The 14,183-nt window shown below is 36.5% G+C and overlaps 1 protein-coding gene across 1 annotated transcript; it reads right to left on the bottom strand.

Moving 5' to 3' along the window:
* Window positions 1-780: 780 nt before the first annotated feature.
* Window positions 781-9,357, bottom strand: LOC131207639 (muscarinic acetylcholine receptor gar-2). Its single transcript, XM_058200261.1, has 4 exons — window positions 9,231-9,357; window positions 4,555-5,087; window positions 2,991-4,460; window positions 781-2,879 (listed from the first exon to the last, which is right to left on the bottom strand). Exons 1-4 carry the CDS (start codon window positions 9,311-9,313, stop codon window positions 1,987-1,989), a joined length of 2,979 nt encoding a protein of 992 aa, XP_058056244.1. The 5' UTR covers window positions 9,314-9,357; the 3' UTR covers window positions 781-1,986.
* Window positions 9,358-14,183: the final 4,826 nt, after the last annotated feature.

Below are 14,183 nucleotides of genomic sequence, written 5' to 3'. Positions count from 1 at the left end.
CAATACCAATCTCTGTTGCTTACTGTAACGGTGTGTTTTTTACGGGTGGGGTTGTTGGCCCTCCGCCAACCCCTCTGTCACACCGGTATCGGTATACAAAAAACAATAAATCTCTTCTCAGGGCGCCTTATAAAAATCGAAACAAACGCCATCAAAACTTTTTCGAACGTTATTATAAGCTGCAAGCCTCAGAAATGTACTGTACTTTGGACTGTATTCAACGTTTATATTAATTCGTTTATCAAAGCAGAAAAGACATTGTTTAAAGGATTTCATTGCGCTGTGAAAGGCAAATAAAAAAAGGGAAAACATTAGTTTATTAACAATAATAACACAAAGAAATATGACTTTCATTATGTACGCATTTATAGCAGACTGAGATATTTTATTTGTTGCTTTTTGCAGAAAAGCATGCAATTAGCACACATACGCACTTTAAAGCGGAATTGAATACAACGCAGACTTTCAGAAGAACACAATCTCTGCGCCCTCTAGACTATTTCCTATTGTATAAAATATTCATTACTTATATTCAACATTTTTATTTTGTTTATGTATCACTACAAACATATCGTCCTTATTTGAATTATCCACAAGATTGTATATATAATATTGTTTATAAATATTGTCGTTCAGTATTAATTTTTGCGTGGGTTTTTTTATGAAAAAATCCAATAGAAAAAGGAAAAAAGCATCACACATACATAGATACAAAACGAGTTATTTATTTAACCAAAAACCATTTTTGTAATAACCAGAAACTAATACCATTTTCTTGTGAGGGGCTCAATCCAGATAGGAAAATGGTATGAGTTTTACAAATTGTTATTTGACACGTCGGACTTTTGTTGCAATGCTGAATCGTAATGAAAACGGAGTGGTAAAGTATCTTCAACCTCGTATCGTTCGTATCGTATCGATCTCGTATTGTTAAAATATTCGTACAATAATAACGAATTATAAAACTTTCCTTGAGCTTCATAGCTTGAACGATTGGAACACTACTAATTCTATTCTTTTTTATACAACTAGGTCCAACTTGCTTATTTTTTTTTCTGGGTGTTATTGTAAATTCGTCACCCTTTAAACACTTTATTTTATATTGCGATTGAGATATATTCCGTTTACAAATTCCTAAATATTCCAACAAATACATGGTTAAAATGTATATAAAATTATTGACATGTTTTGTCATGCTTATAAAGGGCTTTTTATATCGAGAGATGCTATTTCTTCCGAATTTATTGTATGCACCACTCTTTTGTACCAGTCTACAATTGGTTATTATCTCTAACAAGGGATTATGTACCATATAAATGATTTGGTTCCTTTCTATTGTCTTTTCTATACTTTTATACATATACTTTTATTAATTTAATGTTCATGTTTACAAATTGAATTTCATTGCATGAAGTTAAGAAACGTAGGAAGATATAAACAACTGAAAAATAGGGATAACTTTCAAAAACCGATTTCATATATGTTTTCATTTTGTCTATAAACTCTGCTGTGTATGTATTAAAATGAATATGACCTACATATTTTCTTGCAGTGACTTGAAAAATTATTTCCTCTTCAGTAGCAACTTCATGTGATAATACTGGAATAACGGGGGTTTTATTGGAGCTTATAATTGCATCTTTAAACATAGTGGGAAGTCTTTTGAATGTTGGTCATTTATCATTTTTATTTAACTTTAATTTTTCTTTAATTAATTTCCTATATTGTACTTCTAATAACAACTACGGTTTGTTTGTTGAACATTACATTCAATATTCAATTTTAATTCTATTATTGTCCTATACGTGGACGAGTCATTTAGCTTGAAACAAATCTTGATCTTAAGTAATTATTCCGTGTATATTAAGCTCTATGAATAATTTCCCTTATTTGGTATTATTATTTGCAAATTTGTAACGTTAGTTTCATTCTCGAATAATTCTAGTCTAGGTTTAATTTGAAATCGTAGTGTCCATTACAAGAAAATTAAGTCATATGTAGGTCGCCCCGTAAAATGCGGGTGAATGTTTTTTTAAACTGCTGATTGGCTAAAGCATAACAAAAAGGATTCATTGGACTGTTTGCGTAACATAGAAAGTATGAAAACATGAACAGGTGTTCATTCACGCAAGGAGGCGTCGAACAAAATCCTACGACTAGAGCCAATACATGGTAGGGAGTCCAACAAGCTACAAAGGCACCCAAGATAAATGATATGGTTCGGAAAGCCTTTCGGGCACGATTTTCAGATTTGGACTTCTGTCGACCTGGTAAATTGAAAGGGTCAATGACAGGTTTCTTACGGCCACCTTTTAGCCTTCTACCAAGTGACCGGAAAAATCCTGAACTGCTGCAAGGTTCACACTCCGCACGTTTCTTGGGATTAACAACTATCCGTGGGCCTATACTATTAACCACATTGTCTGGTTTTGCCGCTATTGATAAACTAGATGATTTGGCTGCAATCGCAATCGTAGTAGGTGCATCACTTCCTGTATAAACACTTTTAGTTGATGTTTCCATCAATGCATGTTGTTCATCGAATTTCACTATTACCTTACTATCCTTGCGCTGAAAAACATTTTGGCTAATTTCAAGGTTTGTGTTGAGTTTACAAGAACTGCTGCAGCTAATGCTGTCCATTGCTGCCGGATTGTCCATAGTTTCAGATTGTACGCTTATGTTAACGGTGGTATTGTTACTTTTCGATTTGGATGGCGGAATTGATAGTTCCGATGAATGCTTTTCACTGTCCATGTGAAACAAGCTCATGACAACTGTTGGTGCTGGTTGTTGTAGTTGCGCTGTTGCACGCAGTAAAGCTTTTTGTAAAAGGGAAGGATTTGCAAAGCTTTGCCCATCTGATTGACTAAATGAGGCTTTTGAAATGTGCGATGCGGCAGTATAAGGGTTCGTATATACATTGTACAGATGCATTTGGTGTTCATGCCGAAGAGGTTGAATTGCAAAATCATTAGCAACTGGAGCACGCATGCTGGACGTTGGATTTTCGTATTGTGGAGACGAAAGCATAATGGAGGTTTCGTCCATAAATCTATAATCGGCTCCATCCATCGTGATCATGGCGTCGTATGTAGCAATGGAATCTCCCAAACTAACTATGCCACTTAGGCGATCAGTTGAACGTGAACTATCGGATGAGACCAGTCTTGTTTGAAAGCCAAGCGGAGGTGTTATAATCATATTTGATGCACCACTATCTCCAACATTTGTTATGTCGTGACGGTCGCTAGGACTATGTGAATCGATGTTACCCACTGTAGATAAAGGTGAGAGCAGTGGCGAAGGTTTACCTGAAGTACAAAGCCTTTTCTGTTGTGGATCAGATATAGATACAGAGTCATCTGGACTATTCAATTCTAGAATATTCGACAAAGTTTCATGCCCAGTTGCAGTGTCAGAATGTTTAGCAATTTTCATCAATTGCTGGTTGATACCGTCAACATGTGTCACGGTAGTCGTAACTAAGGACCCATTATAGCGCGAGGAAAGGACGGCAGATGAAGCTTCAACGAGTAGACCAGCTAAAGACGTGTGTTTTGTTGTCATCTTTGTTAACTGCTCCTGTTCTACATTAATACCGTTTGCACTATCTTCATCAGAGTCGAATCCGGGGCTATTGGAATGCTCTACATCTGATCTATTCTCGTTATACCTTTTGTCAATTGAGTTTGGCGACGTTGTGCTGCGACAGGTGGTAGTAGTCTCCGTAGCTCTAGTTGTTGATGAATTCTTATTTTGTTTCTCTAAAGGAAGCCGATTTACTGTTTTACCGTCCTCTAAGCTATTGCCAGTAGGAGTTTTCAAAGCTTTTGAGCCATTGAATGCTATTAATAAATCTCCGTGGTCGTTTTGAAGTGCTGTAGTACATGGTCTATCGGTGCTGAGCAGCGTACTCTGAGTTTTTGATATTCCAATTCCGGCAGCGCGTCCTGCCATGCCCGTCATAGCACTGCTAAGAGCTACCATTGATTGCATTTTACGTTGTTTAGCTTCACTTTTTTTCTGCATGTCGTAGGCTGTTTTGTAAATCCCACCGTAAAGCACAAATAGTACCACAAGCGTTGTCCAATAATAGCCAATTATAAGTGCAGTATTGAAAACGGGATCCTTCAGAAACTGTACCGCACACTGGCCGGGTAATAGATCACGGTATCCAACAAAATGCTCCCACCCAAAAATGGAAATAAAAAATAATAACGCCGGTATGATCCATGTAATCATAACCATCCATATAACCTTGTTTTTCGTTCGCCAGCTGCGATACTTTGCCGCTATCTTTACAGAACAAAAACGATCGATGGTTATCAACAGTACGGTGTATTGTGATACTAAACAAACTGTATAGTCCACCGACAGCCACAGGTCACAAAGAAGAGGTCCCAGATCCCAATAACCCATAAGCACATACACCGTATAGAATGGCATGGAGACTGTTCCTGTTCATCAATATTGTCGTAGAAAGAAAAAAGAAAACATACACTTTTATTGAATATGTGCTGAGCTGTTATCAATTGGTTATTGTTATCTTACCAATAAGCATATCTGTCGCCGCCAACGAAGCGATGAAGTAATTACTAGGTTGTCTTATGCTTCGATCTACAATAAACGCTAACAAGACTAATATGTTGCCGCCGATTGTAAGAATAATACAGATAGCCAAACAAATTGCAATGAATATTGACTGCCATAGTTCGAATGGTGGAAGAACTTGTACTGAACTTGTCTCGTATTCATTGTTCATTCCATATAAGTCAGATACGTTGTTCTGGTACGATGTATTTTCGTTTCCAAAGTCATAGGAAGATTGGTTTATCGATTCTATAGGGTTAAAGTCACCTAATTTCAGCCAACTCCAGTAATCATTCAAATCGCCTTCAGATACATTATCGGCTTCCGTCTGAGAGGCTTGATTTATGTCTATGAAACCTTGAGGATCCTTCACCTTCTGCAGCAATCGATGATAAACTGAAGTATCCAATAAATTACGACACTCGGGATAGTGCAATAGGTTAAATCGTCGATAAAGAAACTTGCAATTTTTTTCTTGCTTACGTCTCAGTTTCCTATAAATAAAAGATAAAAAAACATCTTTTAACAGGTGTCATATATATAACTAACGAAAAATAGATTATTTTTTGCGTACTTTAAACAAGAATCAACTTCAATCAAACGTTATAAAAACAACTCTAATTTAATCGGAGAAATATTAGGTGCCTTTTATTAAAGGCATATCATTCTAATGTTTTTCAAGCGACACGTGGGTTTCTTTTATCACCTCCTTTGCTACTTCTCTTTTATTCCTGATCGTGGAACTATTTCATTTCCTTCGTTTTTGAACAAAATCTGCTCGTTTGACTAACGTGTCATGGATATGCAAATCTGCTGGTTGCAAATGTAAAACGTTGTATGTAAAACTCCGTGGAGAGCAAGAGTCATTTTTTACCATCATTGGCGACTTAATCGAAAAATAGCTCCGCACCATAGCTATTAATGATGAGCTGTATTTTATTTCCATATGCATCCCGCAAACATTTGATCTCCAATACTAGGATGAGGTTCAATGATTGTTGTCACTCATGATCTCTAGTAATATTTACGTTTACAACGCTTGCCGATTGTTCATACCGGTCACGGGAGTTCACACGAGGGCAATTGTAGTGAAAATTTCGTATAGTGTTCTGTTTCCAATTTTCCATTTCTCCATTTCTCAGACTCCAATATTTCACCAACTAAATCTAAGACCAACTTTGTTTAGATTATTAAAAAAGTAAATGCTTCAATGCAACTCTTAGGATTACTTACTACAATGTTTATGGATGTTGATGAAAATGTGTATGCGATGAGAAAAAAATTCTCGCATATTTTAATTGAAAAGTTATTCTCAATTAATATAATGCTCTGTTAGTGATTAAAAACATGATTTAAAATGCACGTAGAAATGTTAACTAAATACAATTAAAAAATGTAAAAATACGGCCCAGTCCGTTCTTCTAAGATTTAAAAAATATTATAAGATGTGGCTTGTTTATTTCTTTTGCGAAACTTATTAAGAAGATTTTGAAAATCTGACAAGGATATCAAATATATAAATCTCGTTGCTTTGGCAGCTAATAGCTTAGCTTCCCATGTACCGTTGTACATAAAATTACCATAATACTATAAGAGTTGGTATATTATATTGTAATATATATACTAAACGTTTGACGATAAAATTCTACAACCAATATGTGTAATGTATATTTCAATGCCATTCATATAACACTTGTTTACATATAACCCGTGCAAAGCTTCGTTTAGAACGAACACTACTAATATTAGTGATGTTAACATTTACTTTAAAAAAGGAAGCTGTTCGGAGATAATACGTGCATTTCGGTGTCATTCCCTTTGGTGTGGTGTGGCAGTCTGGTGTAATTCGCACTTCGGAAAGCAGGCGGATAGGCATCGCATGACGAGAATCCGCAACGGACGTAGTGAGTGCTACATATACTCCCATAACTCTTTGTATAGCTCCTCTATATACATCTCAGCCCAAATCCTGAACCTGGTATATCCTAGTGTGTCTGAGCTCAAAGAGAAACATGTTAAATAACGTCTCTAGTCCACAGCAGCGATAGCATAGCAGTATCATGCCAGCTACATTCCTTTCCGAGCTTAGCCATCACCATCTATTAAGATACCACGGTGAAACTGTCCACCTACCATCAATACACCATGCAAGTAGTCAAGTAATGTCAAGTAGTGGCAGAGTCCTATTAGACCTGCTTGAAACTCTATACTTTGATATATATTGGTAAGAGGTAAGGTAGAGGTAAGAAAACGTAGAATGTGAGGCCACATTAACGTAGCGGCGTAACAAACGAATTGTGTATGTAACAGGATCAATATGGTCTGGAAAACGCTTAAAAACAGATCCAGAGCACGAACGATAATGCCTAAAGGCGATGCAGATGGATGGATCTGGCATAGGTAGATCAGTTGCAAATATCTGAGTACCAGTTCTCGATCTCAACGAGGCCAGTACAAGATTGCTGAAGGAAAATACAACAGAGTACAATGGAAAACGGCAACGAATAATTTTGAAAGAATTGTAACTTTTTGTGTATAAAAGTAATGAACGATTTGTTTATAAAAGAACTATTTTTGCAACAAAACACCGTCAGACCTAATAGTCTTAATATTACAGAAAAATAATTTTGATTCCGTCCGAATGACATTCATCGATCGACCATATACCGTATTATGAGAACCTAAACCTATAGCCATTTAGCGTCGTAAAAATATCTACGACATCGTGATTTAGTACATAATATTAAATGGGGAGCGGTTCACCAAGTGTTTTTTGAATTATATTGCATAGTACTGCGATTAATAAAGAAGCTTTCGGAATTAGTAGCCTCTTGACTGGTCTATCGTTCGTGATTCATTTAAGTTTCTTCTGTTAGCTATTACGTTTTTTTCTGAGGGGTGTTAACAAACATTGAGAAATGCTATGATGAGTGTTTTGTGAACAATGCTCACTGATGTCATCATTTGGGTTAAGATATCTTTCATCCAGTCAATGTGAGAAATCGTAAATTGCAGATTCTGTTCAATTATGCTATCAGTGTTACATAGTTTGCAGATTGATCAGTTATCGCAGAAATAGTTGATAGAACTTGAGGATGAATTAAACATTATTCTGTAAATAAGAATGAAGCGAAGGTGCAACAAGCGTAACTCCAATTATTCTAAAAAATATATTATTCAAGAAATTTTTTTTTTATCTTAGAAGAGCGCACAGGGACGTATTTATGCATGAAATGATCTTGTTGAAACAATTGTGTAGTCTAATAAATGAATAACAAATAATAATAATTAATAAAAATAAATAATAAAGGTTTCCAACAAACGAAACGATTAACGTAAGGCATTATGCAAGGTAACTATCCACGCGTGAATGTTTGTATCAAGTGTTGTTTTTTCGCAGAACATCGTCAAAATCCTGAACACATTCAAACTATAAAATGTTTATTTTATGATGATGGTGATCCAGAGCTACAGCAAATTTATGCTATAAGATTCTTTATGTCCTTATTTAATGATGATGATGTTCTTATTTAAGGAAAGGTTTCACACAACGAAGGACGACGGGGAAACGGATCATAATAAGACTCGCGTGATACGCGACACCAAGCGTAATTTCCATTAGATCATCTTTTCGTATATCCTTCGTCATTTCTTTCGTGTCTCTGATGGATGCTGAGAATTTTGCTATGGGTTTGGAAGAACATATTGATTTTGTCCGCTTCATTTCTCCGTATTTTAAATGTGGATTAGTCACGGATAGTTTAACTAAATGGTTTAAAAATGAATGACAAGGGTCCAAAAATTATGACAATGTATCATGTTAAATTTATCCAGCTTCATTTTATTGTGACTGGATATCAACTGATAATCAACAGCCGTTAAAGTAAAGAATAATATTCAATGTATATGTAACCAAAACAAACGCAGTTCTAATTGTATTGTATTATTTAGTTATCTTATTATATTATATTATATTCTGTGATTCTGTAATATGAAAAACATTTTTAAATATTCTTGACGTGAATTTGTCAAACGTTTAAAGTTTGTTGATTTCTCAAAAAATCAAGCTTGCAGTTGAAGTAGTTGGAATACTTTTGAAAATATGAAGCAGTGCGATCGAGGATGAACCGTTCCTAGATATGAGGCCTTATTTATGAGAAGGTTACCCTTAAATCGAAATAAAATAACAAACCTAACGAAACGATAATTATAATATGGTTTTGGATATGTGAGTGGTGTGGGTGGAGGCTAAATACTTCGGAACCTTTTCTTATACCAGATCCAGTTATCCTAGAACCATATCGAACGATGCTGATCCAATCCAAAACTCTTCAAAAACAATTAAAGACATTACCAACAGGTTTCGCTATCAAGAACACAACTGGACAACGATGGCAGTCAGAATAAAATATATATTGAAGTTAATGCATTGGAAATGTTTTACTAATGCCAACAATCCGTCAAATAGTTTATCGCTAGTGTTCGATAAAAGAACAACTGTTGGGTTTAACATATGCCAATACGTGAATTTGTCTACTATGGAGTCGTTTGTGAGTATATTTGAAAATTAATAATCACTATTATTAATTTGTCGCTTTTTTAAGCTATTCCTATTTTGAAAACAATCTTGTACTTACCATTGTGTAATGAAGTCAGGATTGATAGAAAAAATAGGTGCGGTAAGATTAACGTTGTAAGTTGTTACGTTATATTCATCCATGTCCAAGCATTAACTTTCTTGCAATGTGTACCATAAATATGCTGTCCACCACGTACAACGCTTCAGAAATTTCTTTTTAAGAGACTTTTGATCAGCTTACTAGCATTGCCACCATTGAGCGACTGTAAATAAATGTAGAATTTTTTTTTTTTAATATAAGTATAAATATATAAAACACATCAAATCGAAAACTTGTTTTATGTTTAATGCAATGCGATCACTTAAAGTAAACAGAATGTTATGACATTTTTTCATAACAAAAACAGTAAAACATGGATTGTTATACGTCGTACGAATAACATCTAATGGGCAATCTGCAGAGTGGCTAAAGTACATTAAAAGCTGGTCAAATCTGCAAAAAACTAACGCTGTTAATTTATTAAAAACTAATGCAAAAAGTATTTGTTAGTACATCCTCTCGGAAATGAGTAGTACACATTCCCGTCTTACATCCATTTACTCACTTTCTATTACACAATAAAAACGAAAAAAATGCTAAATTCAAACGATTACCTGCATACGAACAACTATCGTAAACTATTATGCAACCTCAACGAAGAAACAACGAAATGAAGAGAAAATAAAGCTAAAATACACGACGCACACGGAAGAACGTGGTTTGCGAGAAAGAATTGGGAAAAAAAAATCAGTCTTCTTTGTAATTCAACACGCATCGTTTTGTTACTTTTTAGGCTACATAATTAAAGTGGTGTAAAGTGTTGTATGAAACATGAAACAAGATTCAAATTAAAGGAAGAAATCATCGCAAACATCGAGGCGTATTTCGATGCCTTGAACGTTTCGTGGCTCAGAAAGGACATCAAAATGTAGTGAAAAAGTAATACAAAGTGTTTCATCCTCGAATGCGATTAACACAAGTTGTTTTGCTTAAGATGGCCGTTCAAAAAGTATCGCGATATTTGAATTTCCCCGGGATACGTATATTCGACTTTCCAAATCAGGACTCCGCAGCAACTAAAGAGTGGTCAAATAGGCGTATACTTTTTCGTTTGGTTATAAAATAAAAACGGCATAATATTTTTCGATGCTTGTACTTTCATTTTCATGTACTTACTTTTTCTTTCAATTTCGCAGAAGATCAAATCAGCCACATTGCTCGGTAGCGTACACCATCGACGGTTACTGCGGCTCCTTTTCCGTTCATTCATACGGCGGCCGATGATGTCCCCAGACCAAAATCTGCACCGACCAAACAGTCAGTCGTTTTGGGTGTATTGGCTTTTCTTGCACGACGTGTGGGTTTTTCGAACCCCGAGAACGACAATTCTGCTTCTTAACATAACCACCGACGTGAAAATTAGCTTAAATGAAATGGGCTTTTCAAATATCGTACCATTTCAGTAGAAAACCTGCTACTTTGGCAATAAGTTTTTCATATTTCCCAATTTTCCGCAACCGAAATTGTATTTCATACATATGAATCAACCTTTCAAATTAATCGAAAACCATCGAAAAATATTCAGCCGTTTGAAAAAAAAAATGCACGCATAACAGCGTAAATAGGTCAAAAAAGTAGAGAAACGAGTTCACAAAACAAGAAGCGATTGTGGGAGGAACAAAGGGGTAGTTGAACTTGAGGAAGACAGAGTGTGATAAAGACCCACAAGACAATTTTAAAAAGCAACATCAAGTCATCGAAACAATTTCATACCCAAGGTCGCTTGTTGCCGCGACAAGGTGAGAAATTCAGCTAGAGGCCCTCTCGCGGTGGGCTCAGTATTTTGATGAACTACTCAACGACCAATTTACCGAGCACCCAGAACACCCACTGGCGGATAAAAATCTACTTTTTCCGCCGAGCATCGAAGAGACCCGCAGGCCCATTTGTCGACTAAAATATAACAAAGCATCATGCACCGACGGGATTGTTGCCGAGCGCACGAAAAGGGAGAAGAGATCTTCGAACGTAAGATTCATCAAATAATAGCTGGGGTGTTGGATAGCGAATCGATACGTTGATGAGTTAATTGGCCACTATCAGGAAGGATTGGGAAGAGGAAAGTTTACCACTGATCAGATTTTCACCATGCGGCAGATCCTTAAAAAAACGATTGAGTGTCGTCAAAACATTTATTACCCCCTTATCGACTTCATGGCCCCATGGCCCCCCCACGATAGCATGGCCATGGCCATGGCATGTTTGAAACCATGAACAGTTTCCTAATACCGGCCCAATTTACCAGACTTGTCAGAATGACCATCGTCACACGCCTGGTGATGGTGACAAGCTTTCTAATAGAAAAAAGAAGAATAAATATTCAGAAATCAATGTATTTCTCTTCGATTTCTGTTTTCTCGGACCAAAAACACGAATGTAAACACGTTTGACATTTCGGTTTTATATTTTAAACCTGCCGCACGAAGCGAAAACGATGTGACGTTTTACGCTCCGATTTACGGTTCGTGTTGCACCCCAGATAGATCGAAGGCATACTGGGGGGCCACACGGAGCGTAACCAGGAGCATCTGATACACATCTGACCCCAGTATAGACATTTATTCATTGACCCCAGTAACCGTAGACATTAACCATAGCCAAAATTATGTGTAGCTGCCATATTTATATCTGTGGAAATCTAATGGACCAATCCACGTGAAATTTTCCACACCGTAGTTGCGTGACACCGGACAGCGAATAGCAAAGTGCGTATACAACACTGGGAAGCTCGATCATTTGGAACGGAGGAGCAACGGGAAGCGAGAACGGAAGCCGATCAGATACGTTACCGGGAAGCCCAATCGTCTGAAACGCCGGATCAAAATAAGAAAAAAATGAGGCGTGACGACGAACGCCGAGAACAGTCAACAAAATTAATTCAGCCTTGCTGCAACGCCCTATGTTATTGAAGCGCTGAACTAATTGAATAACCCAGTATAGGGATTTAGTTAGCTGGAGGAAACTCGTAAACAACAACAAGAACAAATTCATGTTGGCCCTATCAGCAGCCCTACCAACTACATTGTGGAGCGTACGTGCGGATGACGACCCCTCATAAGGTTCTTTGCGGGCTGGTTCGTCGTCCAACATTCTCATGACATGACTAGCCTACCGGAAACTGTGCGCCCCGCAAAAGTCTAGCTAGCCTAGCATACATATGTACTTATGATGGAGGACCAGGTACCTTACTGTTTTGCGGCGCACAGTCTCCACTAGGGTACTCATGTCACGAGAATGTTGGACGCCGTACCAGTCCGCAATGTCTTATTAGGCTGTCCACACGGAGAGGGAGCGTAGTAGATCCCGTTTGAGTAGGTGGGATTGCATCGACGGCGGTCGTAACGGACGCGAGCAGTGGAGGCTGTCTTTGTTGATGGCCGCTCGTCGGTTGTGGTCGGAGAAGCAAGTAATTGAGTGTAAAATTACAAAATAAGTTTCATGGAGGAATGTTTTATGAAAAGATATCATTATTTCCGTACCTTGTTTTGATCAAAATCAGTCGTTTACTTTATTTTTAGCTGTTCTGTGGAATTTGAGGGTTTACTGGTGAACTTGGACTTTCAAATATTGAAATATTCCCACAAAAATGCAAATACAATTTTTGTTCAGTATTCATGAAGGCTTATAAGTGTTTTAACGTGTTTGTAAAATCAAGAAGTTTTTCTACAATTACTAGAAAGAGTTTAAACTATCTTAGGCATTATGGAAAAATAAAAATTAATACGAATGCGTGAGTTCGTTTCATTCGGTTTTACAAATTTCATTTGGTTGTTGTCATTACCAAATTTATTTAAAATTTTGAAATAATTTCATTTAGTTACTGAATAACTGAATAACAGACATCAATACTTCTTCAGCATTTCTATTTTTAATTTAGATGATTGTGGAACAAAACACAGTCATGATGAACTTTTTTACTCAGACCAATATACCTGTGCAAAAAGATAAACAGAACAATGGTTAAAATGTGACCTCCTTTATATTTTTATTTATGAACCAAATACTTCTATACATCGGGCATCTGCCGTAAAGGCATCTGCTATTAAAAGGCATGCAAAAACACACTGACTGAGATGTATTAGGCATACATATACTGAGGGATTGGGTATTCATTTCATCCACTGAGAAATTCTGACTCAAGCAGCTGTAGCGGTGGAATATAAACAAACTGAAAAGGTCATAAAAGAACTTCTATGAATTTTAAAGTATGTATTACGATGCAGTCCTTTTCCTGTTCAAGTTTCCTCCATACAATATCATTCTAATGATGTCAGAGTATGAAAAGAGATATTGAAAAACAAACAATAAACGCACTCAGCGAAACATGACCGAAGGCATTCAACTTTATTTTCCTTGCAGTTTTCTCGATTCCTCATCCTTTTTTTCTTTTCGCATTCTATATACTTTTGTAGAACACTTTCACATTCTTTGGTTTTTATCTTACATACGTGGAGCGAATTAAGTATAAAGATGCTTATAAAGTGTATCAAGATGAGTGATGAAAATGTAATGCTGAGTGTTAGATGTTAGTAACACTGCTTTTTTCGGTTTTCATCTGTATTTAACCAAATTTCGACGCTGAAATTCAAAATTAAGATTGAACAGCTCTGACCGAGCACCTAAAAGCGATCTAAGATCCTACAACACGCTTCCATCTATAGGAAATTCGAATAGAAAGAGTGCGAGCAATTTGCTGACAATGGAAAATCGCTCCATTTTTAGAGAGTTCGACATTTTATGATGCTTCTACTTTTATCATAAAACCACAAATTAACGAACAACATTCGATTTGTACAAGTTGCAAGGTTCTTCTTCTTACGACCGCTGGGCGATTTTAGCTTGGGCCAGAGACAATCTCATTAACATCTCTCGTGCTATTATTCACAACAGTTTCCCTTTTGTGGCGGGGGA

The sequence above is a fragment of the Anopheles bellator genome, chromosome 2, assembly GCF_943735745.2.
Source record: "Anopheles bellator chromosome 2, idAnoBellAS_SP24_06.2, whole genome shotgun sequence".
Classification (NCBI taxonomy): Eukaryota; Metazoa; Arthropoda; class Insecta; order Diptera; family Culicidae; genus Anopheles; species Anopheles bellator.
Note: the sequence above shows the minus strand (reverse complement) of the source record. Positions and strands in the feature narration are given on the sequence as shown.